A 16094-nucleotide genomic window follows, 5' to 3' on the forward strand; every position below is an offset into this window, starting at 1 on the left:
CGATATGGTGACGTCAGAATGAATCCGTTAGAGAATTCCTATAAAGGAAATCATTGGCTCAGCATTGGATTAGATATGAAATAAAAAGTTTCCCGAGTGCATTTTCAAAGAAGAAAATCAGTGAAATTTTCATCGGTTGATTTTTGGAAATTCGACAAACTCGTTTCGTGCTAATGCTACCCCGCCAAATAATTCTCTCGATTGTATATGGAGATCGCGGTGAATTTTCACTGTGAAGATATTCGCACGCAAAGTTATGAGACTCGCTTGATAAGTCTCAGGAAGTTCGCGAGCGGCACAGAGGGGAATTCCATATCCGAGAGCTGTGCGGAAAGTTAGTCACGTTCGAATAATAAATACGAAGGAACACGCGAATGGCGTGCGCAGTGCCCTATCGAGGATCGGATGGAACTGGAGGAGTAGAAGAGTGGAAGAATAGAGGGAGCAGTGAAGTACAACGTTATGGTGTGGAAAGGCTGCTGCCGGCACATCTGGCGTCGAGAGGAGAACGTTGCATCCAAGTACAATAGTGATTACATGAACAAAGGTGATTCGTACTATGTGTATATAGGTATACGGTACGCGAAGCCGTGAATATAGTCTGCCAGTACCGTTTTCAGGTAGTACGATTCAACAGAGTAGATACAGGGCGCCATGAAAATTCAGCATAAATCACTGTTTAAAGAAACAGCCTCTAATCCCAAAGTTATCTGAGTCCTCTTCTGCTGGCATTCCCGGAGAGTTTAAAGAAGGTAAACAAACGTGGCTAGGAGTATACGGATGGCGGAGATACCGGTTCGAAATATCATATACGTATGGGGAAGAAGTGTACGGTGCACCATAGTCAAACTGCTGGGTACACTCTGTGTGGGCTTAGCGTGTTTACCTAGAAGTACCAAGAGACATTCCAAAAGGCAAAAAGGTATCGTAGGTCTCTATCGGGTAACGTCGAAACAGTCTTTAACCTCGGCTGACATTGCGCTCACGGATGATCGAGGGTGAACAAAGAATGGCGAACCCGTGGGTGTATGGTTGACAAAAGGGTAACTGGATGGTTCGAGCTCTGAATGCATTCAGAGGGATCTAAAGAACCGTTCACACTCTACCCCGACGCTACGTAAGAATGGCGCGTACATATGTGTCTGGACTGACTCGTTCGAAATGTCCCGCTCCTGCCTCGTCTAGTCATTGGCAGATGCATACGTATATGGGATCCACTCACCAGTGCAGCTGAGTCACATGCACGCACGTTGCGCGAGTGCATCGTACTACACTCCGGCTGAACCAGCCTATTCTTTGTTAATGAGCAAGATAGGGGAACCGTGTGGCTTTGGTACGGATACAACAACGCTACGGTTGCCCACGTGGGGTCTGTGGGCCCCTCTGAAAGAGAGGGCGAAGGAGAGACAGAGAGAAAGAGAGAGTGAGAAAGGGCGAGTAAGAGAGCGGTAAAGGAATGGACAGCCTCAGTTTCTCAGAGGGCCCCTGACTGGTACGTCGTTCCTGGTCTTGGGATCTGACTCTTTCTCTCTCTCTCTCTCTCTCTCGTTCACTCACACTCGGTCTCTATCTGTATATTCTCTTTTAATGTCCTCTGTTCTATTTGGTTCTTTCTCCTCTTCGCGAGAGAACCGAACGACCATGAGTCTTCGACTCTTACTTGACTCGGCTCGAGTTACTTCTCTACCTTCTGGCTTCTGCCTCTACCCTTTCTCTTGTCCCTGCCACAGCGCCATCGCTGCTATACCCACAACCCGCTGTCGCTCTTTTCCTCCCAACTCCAGCCCTTCCCCTAGCCCGCCTTTTTACCGGTCCATCCACATCCGATCGTGATCGTGCTGCCGCTCCACGCGATCCACGCGGCGGCCGAGCGAGGAACACCTTCAGTCGGGACGGGCGAACGCGATCGTGAGGATCGAACCGTAAAGATCGAGCTGGGTTGTCAGTCTCAATGTGTTATTTTTGTGCTGTGAGTGTTCTTTCGTCTTGTTTAAAACATTTTTCGTTTTGTGATACTCTAAACTTTGTGTGATATCAGTCGTTCGGATATTCACGGAGGATTGTTTGTTACGTTTATTTTTGTTCGAGTGATAACCTCGCGATGCATTATTTAACGAAATAGATGTCACTCCTGGATTTTTATATATTGACAAATATAATCCAAAGAATTTAATAAACGTATCTCATGCTCGTACGACTTTATGGATTCCAAATCGTATATGTCTTAATACACAGAGTAGAGGTTCCGAAACGTTTCTTTCCCACGTATGTACATACCATTTATAGCTCTGACAAAAACTTATAATGTCCTACCTTTTTTGCTGGATTAAAACAGTCTCAACGTACAAGAACTGGCTCGTTCCAGCAATAGCTATAGAGACCAGTCAGTTTGAAGAACTTTTATAAAACTCAAAACAATCCTCCAAAGGCTCTACACGAACGACTTAATCAGTGTTTTAATAACCTAGATGGCAGCGGTATCAGTGACAGAAGCATTCTAACCTGTAAGTTCAATCCATACCTACGCGTCGCTGCTTGTCCAACGGCATCGTAAACCCGATAAATCACGTGATTCGTAGAAATCAAACGGTACGTGCGTTCTCGTAAATAACAGTTCCAAGTGTCAGCGAGAAGTCGTTGAGATAGTGTGATCCATAGTTGGTATCCTGGTGCAAGCAGGAGTCGTGGCAAACCAGAAAACGGTTCTTCGTTTCCCTTAATGTTCGTTTACGCGAAGTTGCCCAGTGCCAACGCAGTAGTGCAACTGCCAAGATAATTTCTGTGATTTTTACTTCTGCAAGGCCATCCAGAGAGACGGAGTAGCGTATCTTTATTGGTAAAGTATCCTTATTTTTTTTTCTCTTGATATACATAAATAATAAAACGAAACTACAGAATACGAGATCTTCTTAAAGTTAGCCTTGGATTGTTTAATTTTTTTTTACATGAAGCTGTTCAAGAAGGTGTCGAATTCTGGAGTTTTACCAATAATAATATACAATATTACAATAATACAAATAATAATAATTTACAATACAAATTTTTGACTCTAGCATTGTGAAAACAGGTTGTATCGTAGTCATATAAAAGTGTCAAGTCAGCCACTGTGAATTCGCTGTATTAAATTAGATCAACGAAAGGTCAATAACATTATTGGCACTATCTGAAGTTGATGTATATAAAAATTAACTTCGCAATGACAATGACTGTCACTTAAAATAACTACGTGACGCCTCGCTCGATTTCTTTGTGGAAGAGCAGGGATAATATAAAGTGAATGTTCTTATCACGGCATAGCCAAGCAGCGTCCATTCGAGCTCGACGATTCACTCTACGATTATCGGTACTCTGAATGAGTTCACATACAATGCAAGTGCTAGCTCGGGGACGCAGTGCTGGTTATCTGTATGAATGGACTTGCTTGTAGTCCGGCTCGGTTACTTTTGAAAAGAGCCACACTTAATGAATGTATCCGGTTCCAAAGGAAGATCAAAGAAGACCGAAGGGTCGGTCGAGTGAGAATTAAGAAAACTGTCGTGAACTTTTAATTTTTATCTGTTATAAAAAATAAAAATTGTTTAGTAGTTTTCATAAAATGCATACACCTATGCATAAACGTATACACTTTTGTGTCTATGCATTTTCCGACGTTAGCTAATAAAAATACGTTCTACTTACGCGAAAGGAGTTTTCTGTCATCGCGCGAAGTGCTAGCACAGCCATTTTGTATGGTCATGCCCATAGAATCCTCGTTGCGCAATTTATCATCCGATATTCCGTCGCGCAAATCCGCCGTCGGTTGAGAGTAAGGGGATGGCTGAGACGAAAAAGACAAATGTAAACAGACGAAAAGAAACGAATCGTTTGAAGGTTAAAAAAGCGTAGCATTACCAGTGCGACGTTTCTGTGGAAGCAAATCAGCCGTGGTCGACGGTTGTGTCTGTCTTGTCGATTCGAAACCCATCAAGCTTTAATAATCCAGGGAAAGTAATTGATGTTTGTTGGACTTTCGAGAGTCGCGCACGTAAAGCGACGCGTAATAGTCACGTGATAAATGAATAGCCGCGACAAGCAGCTGCTCGTGCCACGCTTTATACGGCTTTCGGTAGCACCCGCCGTCATTCTTGGCACAATATTGCCAGTTTACCCAAGGACGGCAGTGCGCCGTCGATAATCCCCTAGCTGTTGAGAAAACCCTTTTTTACCGGCAGAGCCACAGTCAGCACTGTGCCAGTAGAGCGGTTAGTTACGATTTGCACAATTCTACAAAAATGTTACGTCCAAAACCAATTGCCCACGTTATTACTTCGCTCGGGGAGTCAGCTCTCCCACAGGAGGGTCCAGAACCTAATAGAACATGGAGGTCGCGACGCATGGTTTATTTTTGGCAAAAAAGTCAAGCACGACTCCCCCGGTCGTGTACGTGGAAAAAGACCTGAGGAAAAAAGAGTCGGTACTTGAGCGAAGCGCCGGGGTCCCACATGTGAAGTCAGGTCTAGAATAAGGCCCCACGCAGAGACCCTGAACCCTCGTGTTCCCCTGACCCACCACTGAGAAGAATAAAAGCCACGAGGAATTTCGGTCAATGCATGTTTATCGAGGATTTTCAAGAATTTTACAAATATCCGGCTGGAAACGACCCGTCGCTCTTAGAAGTACATGGGACCTGGTACACGTGGGACATATATAAATATTTTGGGCTGAGAATTTGTTTGCCAAAAAAAATTCCTAATCAACATGCTTGTATGAAAAAAAAAAAATTACATTGATCCATCTGCTACGTAAATACGTAACTGAATTATCGAACCTGTATGATCTACCTATATTTTTCATCGTCCCTACGTGCCACTGTTTATCTCCACGTTCGATGTAAAGGGTGTCCAGTTAACTGATAACGTCCCACGTACGCATGCGTCATACGTGGAACGTATGCGTGATTGAGCACTCGGCGGAAGGGTGTACGGCGTTATCTGGCGATAGGCAAAGCCTAATTTGTTAAGAAGATTAATGTCTGCCGTATTATCTTCAGGCGTATAGCTTAGAAATACAACGTGGTCCAGTTATCATCTTCCCACAATCTTCCGATAACACTGATCTTGTCCTTCTGGCTTTTCACCACGAATTCCCACAGTGCATCGTTACCGTCGTCAGTCTGGATGCTTTCCGGCGACATTCCTTGTACATCTAATTCAATGTTACTTTGATTAATTAAATCGGGTCAAAGGTCCTGTTCCACGATGATGCAATCGTTCGCTAACGCTCCTCGATCATTACGAAATTCCAATTAGCAATTAGCCTTCGCAGCGCTCAATCGTGCCACGGCCGAGACGCCCACGCGAATTTACACTTCTTATGTTTAACCTTTTGTCCTGTGTTATTATGTCTTTTACCTGATTGGTTCTTTCACCTCGTAAAGGGGAGGCTTGACTCTGCGAGGGTGGCCTGACAGGAAGTGCTATATTACTCTTTCATATATATCCGGTGTTGTCTGCTGGCTCTTGGCTCATCTCCAGACTACCCAGAGATTCCCGCAGGTCGTGAAGGAGCTGAGGATATTGAGAGAGAGAGAGAGAGAGAGAGAGAGAGAGAGAGAGAGAGAATTCTTCTCAATAACATAGGGGTACTTTATTTGTTTTAATATACGTAGCTAAGCACGTGGCGGAACTACGTCATACGTTGTCGAGACGTATTTTGCAATTTAAAAAAAAAATATTTTTATCCATCTTTTGTAATTTTTTTTTTTTTTTTTTGAATTCGAAACGATCTCAGCTGCCAATTAATTTTTTCAACGCACTCGCACTCTCGTTATACCGGGTGTTGCGATTCGCACGCTTCACGGGCCATACGTGACGATTTTATCGTTCTTACAGAATTATTCATACACATCTGTTAACTGATGCACATGGTGATCGATACGAATCATAGGTTCATTTTTAGCAGTGGCCTAATGCGTCGGGGTAGTATACGTCGGCACATGAAAGTCGAGGAGTCATATGTGTAAATATACACACGCGTGGTGACTTACTGATTAACGTCGCGTTTACACGCATAACAATTAGAGTCTCGTTTGAGCGTTGATCGTCGTCGCTTGATGTCGTTCCGATTAAAATCTTTTGGGACACGTGGTCTCGTGAGCTCTCCTGTAATCAATTCAGTACGGCTGAGTGTTTGGTACAAGGAAAATAGGATATTAAGTAAAAAGCAATTGGCCGTATCGTGTGTGGATTGTAGAGACTTTCACGCAGGTAGTCAGTAGCCGCAGCTGTTTATGTATGTCGGTTAATTAATTAATATCATTACGAAGTTAATTATAATAATCGTCGAATCAATCTGTTTCACTGGACGAGAGTCTGGTGGATACTATGAAAAGTTGTATGCACACGAGGTTCGACTAAAAGTAGAACTCGAGCCAGGAGACATCCAGTGTGTGTGGCTCGTATGAAATGTTTGAATCGTAAGAAACTTTTGAGTTACGCGTGACGCGAGTTTTGAAAAAATTTATTTTAATGTCAAAATGAAATTATCGATGTAAAAATAGGTGTGTGTGTGTATATATATATATATATATATATATATATATATATATATATATATATATATATATATATATATATATATATATATATATATATATATATATATATATATATATATATATATATATATATATATATATATATATATATATATATATATATATATATATATATATATATATAGCCTGTAACGTTGAGTCAATTACTCATCGCCGTTAGAACGTCTAAGTTTTCATAATACAAAAACAATAAGCAGTAACGGGTATCGCATTGCGAAATTTATACGCTGGAACGTGAAACTTTATTGACTTTCGGGCAAACGTCATTTTATATTTGTAATTATTTGTCTGTTGCAGATTGCAGTACCTGGAGTTGGTGATTAAAGTATTTCAAGTGGATTATAAAAAGGGTGAAAATTTTGGACTAAACGAAGGTGTCAGTGAGGGTTCTGTGAATAAAATTGTACCAAGGTTACTCGTATTGTTATAATAAAAAAAAATAATTCAATTTTCCATCGCGATAATTTCGACGTATTCGTATAAACTGTCGAGTCCTGTTTTTCATTAATTCAGTTGAACGTCCGAATGTTCGTTGTTACGTGACGCTCGAAGACTCTCGTAAACAAGATGTGATTTGAAACGAAGCGTCGGAGAACGATGAGCGAGGAAATCATTCTGAAAGCTTTGTCGGCCGGCGGCAGCGGCGCCGGAAGCGGAAGTATTCCGTTTGCCGACGAGGATGGCTCAACAGTCGCCAGTACTCCTGGACGAGGTCAATCACGGATCTTCTCGAAGGAGGAATTGATATATTCTGATGTGACTCCTCGCGGTGAAGCTACTTCACGAAATGCGGCCAACTTCACGAGCTTCCGGAATCCGATCCTGAAGAGTAACACGGAGAGCAACGTAGCTGGAAAATATTGCGCGAGCTCGAACGAGGTCGGCATCAATAACAAGGAGGTTTCTGGTACGCGAATAGCATTGAAGAAGAGCAGAACAGATAGCTGCGTACCTGAAGCGGACAATCCGTTGCAAAGATACGAGAACGCTTTGCTGAAGTATCAGAGGATCAAAGTGCCGCCAAAGAAGCAGATCAGCCGTGAGAACAGTTATGGATACTCGAGCAGTGACGAGAGCGTGATCAGGAACAAATCAAAGAGCACCAGCTCGATAGACACGCAGTCCGTAAATAACATCCTAGACGAGTACGAGGATCTTGACTACAGAAGATCATCCGACCTCAGCGACGTGGGCAGCATAGACGTGACGAACTTCGAGGCAGTAATGGATCAGCAGAGACAGAGAGAGAAGTCCAAGATGAGGAGCCCCATGGCGCCCGCGGCTAGAAACGCAGGTCCGCCCCTGACGGAGAAACTGCAGCCTCTTTTAAAAGTGAACCAGCAGACCCAGGTGCGACAGCGCTCGCGAGATCGACTGAAGGACTCCGGGAGGATCGTCCCGGTGGAGGAGACTTCCGGCGCGATAGCGGGTTCCGCAGGAAAGACATCGGCGGAGACGGAGAGCAATGAAAATTCTGTTGGCAAGGTGCCTGATCTGCTGATGAGGAAGGGCGAGGTGCAGAAGAGAGTGGATGAGTGGCTAAGTCAGACCCAGAGTCAGAACTTTGTTGGCGTCAAAGACAAGGTCTTGGTCAGGTCTAACAGCAGTGCCGACTACAGGTACAGGAACAGTTCTAACTCGAGAGCGAGATCGGTCGAGGAGGCTGGCGAGAAACTGAACGGTACTGTGAGCTACGATGATCTTAACAGAGAAGGTAACAAGGGCGAGGTCAAGGCGGACAAGGTCAGCATTGGCGTGAACACTAGCAGAGGCACTTACAAGGAGTACCTGGCAGCTAGGAGTAAAATGAAGCAGAACGACTACGGGTTCAGCGGGTCGAACGGTACCAGGTCAACCAGGGACATGAGTCCTGGTACGACGTCGAAAATTCCTCAGAGAGGATTCTCGAATTCGAGTTTTAGATCGAGGAAGACTGAGCTCAGTACGGACTCTGCGGATTCATCCAAGATCACTTGTAGTTTCGACTCACGTGTCACTCGGGAGAGGAGCAAGGTAACGGAGAACAGGCTTGCCAACCAAACAAAGTCCCGAGCCGAGCCGGAGCCTGGGAAAGCCACGTCGACGATCATTCCCAGTAGGCGTCCGTCTTTCAAGCGGACGCAGAGCGTCAATCAAAGAGCCGGGGTGCTTATTAAGGAGGAGAGGAGCCCGCGAGCAAGGCCCACCACCGTGTCCAGCGAGAAGGGCCCGTCGAGCGGGGACCGTGCGGCCCAGCTCACGGGCCAGCTCACGGGCCAGCTCGCGGCCCTACCAAATATGGACGGAGAAAGTCAGCGCCCACTTCTCCCGTGCGAGGCACCGGTCTCTGATGCCGATCGAACCGATCCGGGGAAGCCAATGGAGGGATCGTATCGCGACGAGCGGAACCTTAAAAAACTAACGACGGATTCCGTGGAGCCCGAACGAACGGTCAAGGAGCGCGTGGCTGTCCGCTCCTCTTGCAAAGTGCAGCCGAAGATAGAGAGCTCATCGAGGCTGGATAGCATTTATGGACCGGTCGAGCCACCCCGATTACGGACTCTTCTTCATGGTCAGGTTGAATCTAGCAATAAAGAACTAGAAAACCAGTCCCAGCTGGCGCCGATACCCAGAACCTTTCAAGGTCCGAATGCTTTCGAAGGTAGGAAACTACCAGCCATCCCAAGGAAAGATCAATCACAGACGGGTAACGAGAATTATGTAAAGTGCACGATCATCAATCCCGTGTCGACCTTCAAACCGAACAATGCCATGTACGCGACTCTTCAGCAACCCAGTGAACAGAACTCATTTGCTACGACTATAGTGAACGAGTCGGTAACTAGGTCCCATTACGCGACGCCGAAACACATTGAGAAGATTTACGAGCGAGCACAGCCGCAGGTGATCCACGCCGACGACCTGGAATCGATTCTAAAACCTGTCGCGCTTCCGTCCGCCTACGGTGACAAACTATTAGCCAACGAACGTAAAGTCCACGTGGCTAACGACGTGGGAAACTCCCGTGGGCAGAGCGACGACGAAGACATCTACGAGAAGATCTCAGACGTTCGTTTCGAACAGTTGGAAACAATCGTCGAGGATCAGAAGAGCGACAACGACGACTGCAGGTTCCCGGAAATTGGTCTTAGCCAGTGTCTGAAGGTCCAGCAAAAGATGCCCAATGGGAAAGTTAAGAGTTCCGGTTTTACCGAGAGCACAGGGAAAGATGCGATCTACGCGAAACCCTGGGATCAGACTATGATCCTGAACGATCCACCCAAGACGTTCAGTACCTTCCAGACTCATCATCAGGACAGCGCTACCAGGCTGAATCATGTTAATCAATCTCGAAGAACCTGTCCTGCCGAGACAAACGAGTCTGAAGGACTCTCGGGCAAGGTCAGGGAGCAGAATTCCGAGCCGTCTGAAGATATGCAGGAAAGCTGCGACGGGAACTCACTCTACGAGGTCAGAAGTACCTTGAGGCTAACTAGAGAACAGTTAGGGAACCACTCTCGGGAGGGAAGCAGTCTATCAAGCTCCACTGTCCCTCTTGAGAACCTCAAGTCTGATTCGCAACGAGAGATCGTTATGGATAATCGTCTCTGTTCGCGACCGGTCGACGACATCTCTGTGGGTGAGTCAAGATCAGTCTTAGAAAAAAAATGCACGGACGATACCGTCCAATTAGCTAATCGTATTAATCGAAATAAATCGGAACGTGATCTGGAGGAGCGTGACAATGAACTTTCTATGAAAGACAAAATCGATCTTCAGCCACCGATAGTGAGTGAAATACTTGTGAAGACTCTTAAGTTCAAACAAGACTTACCGATCGATTTACCAAAAATATCCGAACCTGTTTTACCGACCAAGCAGTTCAACTTCCACAATGTCCTGAGCGACGACTACGACAAGATTCTCGCTCAAGACGCAATGAGACTCAAGGAGAGCAAGGTATATGTGACCAAAGAGGAAATGGAGCATCAGAAGCTGATGGACCTGTTGAAGAAAGGAGACTACGACGCGGTGAAATCGGTAAGTTCGACGAAGATCGATTCGACCTTTATCTCGATATAACGAAAAGTACAATTTCTTGCCCCAGTCCGATCACTTCGCTCCGCTGAAATCTCATTTCGGTATTTACATTTTTGCGACAGTCCGAATATGAAATTTTCCATTGCTGTTCGAGAAAATTGAACGGGTCCAGAATCGATCACGTCAGAAACGATCTATTACCTTTTCTTCTATATTCTTACCATTTCATGAATTCCAACCACCAACCAGTCAGCGTCCCCGCCTACGCCTATGTATTCATCGCCTTCTTACTATCGCTTCGAAAACCATTTTATTTCACCTGGATGAAGGCGCATCCACACCAATCTCATTAAAGTTTCGAAAGGAGATCCGGTCGTTAATAATGCTCCAGGAGTCACAGATGCCTCAGGCATCACTGGCTACATGCACGTTACAACTCTCCCAGGTAGAAACAAGCCTAACTTCTCTCCATTGAACTAACCGAAGTGACAGTCGCGTGAGCTAATTCGATCGAGGTCAAAGGTCGATAGCTTCGGAATTAGAACCTTGCTCTCCCCCATCCGCATCCCCTTCTACATACATCCTCCACACACGTACCAGCCACTTGCTATAAGCCAAAATTTCCAGTCACTCGTATATTTCCCAGCAGACGTGCCATGTTGAATTAAACAAATTTCCAAAATTTTCAAAATACAGTCGTACAAAAAATGTTAATAATAACCCAGTACAGTATCCTTCCTATGTACCATGCACTATACACATATCCATTATATATTCACCAGACGCACATAAGACCCATCCTCAGTCACTGCTCCTTCTTCCATACCTAGATGCACATGCAATCCCGAACATTGCGCAAGAACCGGAGGAGGGTTCGAGCAATTTATGATTTAGTCTCCCCTGGGAACGGAGCATTAGATATGCGGTTTAGTGTACGCTTTAACGCGCAAGAAAGTTGTAATAAATTGTACCACGCGTCCAAGCACGTACGTAGCACAGCGCCAGTGAAAATGCGCCGCTCGTTTCCTATATACCTGACGTTACATATTTTTTACCCTTATTTCGAGTCAATTTTTTTTTTCAAACTCATTCCCATCTTTCCTTCTTGAATTCCTACACGACTCCACTCCAGAGTCCATTGCTGCCAACCCGCTGGTTCTGCAGACTCGCGGGACCAATTCTTTGCAGGCCACTTGACGTCTTACCTCAAGATCTTTACGATACGAGATATTAACCTCTGTACTACATCCAGAGATGGCTCTATATGCACCTTTAAAATATATTAGGATTACACTAGGCTTGCCATCTAGCTGCTATCCTAATACGCATAAAGACACGTTATCGATCAGCTAAGGTAAATCGGTGCGAAGGATCAGAATTTTTATAATGATCATTTTTGCATGTATGCAAAGTAAACAAACAATTATTTTTTTTTTCATAAATAATTAAATTTAACAACCGAACCGAATCATCTGTTTACGCATATGTTCTATAAATCTCTGTATAAAACGTGATAATTACTCGAAGATATCCGATAACGTACTTTATTTACCTTTTGGACTCATTGCATTGCAGTTTCGCGTTATCTGCTGCACTGATTGCAGCAACCGATCGGCCACGGGTACGGTTATCACGTGCGGAGCCCTTAGGAATTTTATTCTTATGTTTTTCGCAATTGAGTGAAATTAATTTTTGTCTCGCTCACTCGCTCTCTTTCTCCCCACGTGGCATCAGTACCCGTATGATATTCAGGTATAGCACGAGAGAAACGGGAACCAGGTATAGCTATACGTGCTTACGAATTACCGAAATAAAAAGACGTTCTTTCATAAAACTGCGTTACGAGGCGCCAGATAGGAAAGAAACAACATCTTTCCTTAGAAACCCGGCACAATATTAAACCTCGACACGGCTTTTGATGCTCGTGTGCACGTGCGTTTATGTGTCGGTCCTGTGTGCGTATAGCTCTGGCTAAAGGGAGAGAAAAAGAAATGGACAAAAGAAAAGGGGGAAAAAAATAGAGTAAAAGAGAAAGAGAAAAAGAAGCGTTACGAAAACGAACTCCAAAGGAATCTCGAGAGTCCCAGCATCCCGCGGTCGAGATGCGGTTTAATAGAGAACAAAACGAGCGTTCGGGCTCCATGAAATATTTTCCTTCAAAGCATTGTATATATATATATATATATCGTGGAGGAGAAGACGACTCTTCCCGCGTGCTTGTAATTTAAGGTAAACATCGTACAGTTTGGCAAATAGTTAATCTCGCGAAAATCGAGCAGATTCAACCATGCGAGTACTGTTGAAATTCAGCAACCTTATAGAATCGCTATATACATATGTATACAGTATACATATACACAGCGCATTTACCCAAGCAGCTAGTATACGTTCTATGGGCAAATGACTGTACATATATGCATTATACATGCATAAGCGTCTATATACTTCACCGTTAAAATTTGTCGACTTATTTTCTCAGTGTAAAAACATCCGGGAAGAGATACCCCTATGACAAATCGTTATAACGTATACGAAGGGAAGTAGCAATTTCCAGTGAAAGAAAAGTTACGCGAAGAGAAGTCGCGTCTTAAGAAATCTTCTCGAGGAGACGAATCTTTGGGATGACGTATAAAGAAAAGTGATAAAGTACGAAGTGGAGGATAAAGGATATTTATCGTGATAAAATTCTCTCCTTCTCTCTCTCTCTCTCTCTCTCTCTCTCTCTCTCTCTATATATATATATATATATATATATGTGTATAATTCATATCCATAAACGAATAATTCAGTATGAAATTTTAAACGCTGAAGTTTATTATCGATCTAACAACAAATTCCGCGACGTTATACGACCGCACGACGATCTCTCGTTATTCGGGCATTTATGCCCCAGCACCGTTCAACGCTGGGATCATAAATTTCCATGATGGAGGAGCCTCGAAAACACATGTCGCACCCCGCTGCTCCCGAGATCCCTAGCGCAACTAGACGCAGGGGAGTAGTGCACATTTATGCACTTGCCAGTCGGGCGCATGGACGTCAACGTCGCTGAATCTTGCACCTACGACACAGAGTGTCCCTCGCTCACGATTAATAAAGCCTTGGGATCGTAACTGCACGGTCCGTACGAAACGTTACGAGTACTCGATGCACGCGACGCATCGCGCACGGGACTCACGGCTGACGAAGCACGTGGGCATGCGTCGCGCGTGAAAGAATTTCCCATGCGATTATCCCATATGGAGAAGCTGCTCGTATATTTTGCTGGGGGTGGTAATGGGAGGAATTAAAAAAAAAACAAATTCACCCTTGCAGATCAATTGACCAAGTTACGTATGGGCGGAAGTGGTTGAACTGTAAAGTCTGGTCTGGTCTAAGTGATACTGTATGGCGCTACGGTCCAGTGACCTTATACCTTGGTCGCCTTGTGTCTATCGTATAGGGGTTGGCCGTATGAGGGTAGACGCGTTAAGGGATGATGGTCAGACGATCTTCGTACACCGGTACGCTTGGTCGGAACTGAACGAGGGTTGTCAATTTGAAATTGTAAGACACAGGGATGCTGGCCAGTGGCTGGTAGTAGGGTGGACCATCGATCAGTGAATCCTTGGGGGGGAGGGGGAGGGGGGGAATCGTAAATATTCTACAGGACGAAGCGACGTGCATTTATCATTGGGACATATACGCGTACGTGGATGGAGGGGGGGTGAAGATGGGGGGGTCGTGGGAAAAGATTTGAAAAATTGTGGGTTTCGGGTGAAAAAAAAAACTGCAAAGCTTTTTCTACTTGTTTTATCTCCTTTCTGAATACAGGCTTGTCATTTCGTCTCCTCCCTGTCGCACCCCCACTCGCTGCATCTCGCTGCTCTTTCCACTGGCCCTTTTTACGCGTCTGTCTCTGCTCTTTATGGAGGTTTGAACCCTTGCGGACCTTATGGAGATTTGACGGTGCCTGTGGAGGCGACTTTTTTTGTTTTGGGTAAATTACAACTTATCTGTAACAAGGGCTGCTAATTGGAGTTGCCATGGGGGTTGTGGAGTTGACGGTCAAATGAAATTCTTTCATCTACTCGTTCCGCCGGTATGTGTGTTATTCCATTAGATTGCCTTTCTCGTAATTATAAGGTTCACTTAGAAGGCTCCTATGCCTCCACCTTTCAAGCACCACGCTCGGCCAATTTGCATCCGATAGCCGCCAAAACGGCACTAACTAATTAACGGTTTTCCCGTTTCTATTCGATTATCGGGCGCAGCGACGTGCGTCGCTACCGAGAAACGAAGTAACTTCGTTATCGTGGGAGCGGAGAATCCCAGGAGTTGCGTTTTCCGTATCACCCGGTAGACGTTACGTTCGAGCTACGTCCGTCTCGACAGAGGGTTCAGTAATTTTCGTATATTAACATGGAAATTGGAAAGCCACGTCGCGTAAGCCTGTTAGGGTTTGAGAAAAAAAGAATTTCATAAAAGTCACGAATTAAGACGTTTCAAATTGTTTTTTTCTTCTTCTTACCACAAGATCAGTGCCAATACCAAATCCACCCCCGTATCGCACTCCCCCTAGCAATAGAGAAGAGTCTATAGGCTCAAGCCTGAATACTGATCTGGCTTAAGTTGCCCTATCACCGACCCTCCGGACTTCCCGCGTCCTGAAGTAGAGATGAGGTTTACTTTTTCGAGATCGGCAGAGGGTAAAGCTGCTGCTGCTGCTGCTGCTGCTTACTAGCTGGAATTGGTAGGACGAGGACGAAGATGAGGTCGGGGATGTTGGTGGCAGTGGCAATTCTCGGGAGGATATTATGTGGCCTCGGGGAGTCCTGGGAGGTGTGAGGGGGGGAGGGGGGAGGAGGATAGAACAGAATGCGGAGAGAGGTGCGAGGATATTACATTCTCCTACAGACTCCATACAGCTACTCTGCTCTCTCTCTCTCTCTCTCTCTCTCTCTCTCTCTCTCTCTCTCTCTCTCTCTCTCTCGGCCTCTAAAACCAACCAGGTTTGTCCTCCCACACAAACTGATCTCTCTGACTAGGACGCCGCGAGTAGCTCGCATCCGTGCATGTGTACAGCGGAGCCTGTGTTTACACTGCGCATAACCTCGCGTTAGCCACCCTGTTCACGTATCTATAGGATGCACAGTGCATACGAGGTCCTTGGCTTGAATATACACACGTGGTTTACCGGTAGAATACGTTTAGAGCTCGAAATAGACGGTTTCCGTATTGTGGACATGGAACATCGGTCGGTACGATCAGATGATCCAATGATGGAGAATATCGCGAGATGCACTTCCGCTTTGGAGTTTTCCTCGAGATTTTGATTCACCGGATGGAGTCTGGTCTGGCTGATTTACTCGGGTACGAGTTCAGGGACGAAGACGCTACTCTGAAATTTATTAAATAGGTTAGGTTGGATATTGGATGCTGGAGAAGTAATACGATCTTCGAAGGGCGGATGATTCGAGATAAAAGGGAAGAGGGGGGG

At 45.1% G+C, this 16094-nt stretch overlaps 1 protein-coding gene and 1 long non-coding RNA gene across 6 annotated transcripts in view; one reads left to right on the plus strand and one right to left on the minus strand.

The window, feature by feature from the left end:
- The first annotated feature begins 1471 nt into the window (after positions 1-1471).
- LOC112493602 overlaps positions 1472-16094 on the plus strand; it is a 99184-nt gene continuing 84561 nt past the window's right edge. Inside the window, exons 1-3 of one of the 5 annotated variants that reach the window (XM_025082335.1) lie at positions 1476-1969; positions 2469-2836; positions 6893-10615. In XM_025082335.1, coding sequence (XP_024938103.1) covers positions 7193-10615 — 3423 coding nt within the window. In that variant the 5' untranslated portion in view covers positions 1476-1969; positions 2469-2836; positions 6893-7192. Of the gene's footprint in view, positions 2837-6892; positions 10616-16094 lie in introns of all 5 variants that reach the window. The other 4 variants (XM_025082341.1, XR_003058967.1, XM_025082336.1 and 1 more) reach the window with 4 other exon arrangements.
- On the minus strand, positions 3054-4060 carry LOC112493964. Its single transcript, XR_003058969.1, has 3 exons — positions 3892-4060; positions 3679-3817; positions 3054-3555 (listed from the first exon to the last, which is right to left on the minus strand). It is a non-coding gene; the product is annotated as an uncharacterized LOC112493964 (long non-coding RNA).

This window comes from Cephus cinctus, unplaced genomic scaffold (assembly GCF_000341935.2).
Source record: "Cephus cinctus unplaced genomic scaffold, Ccin1 Ccin1_scaffold0013, whole genome shotgun sequence".
Lineage (NCBI taxonomy): Eukaryota > Metazoa > Arthropoda > Insecta > Hymenoptera > Cephidae > Cephus > Cephus cinctus.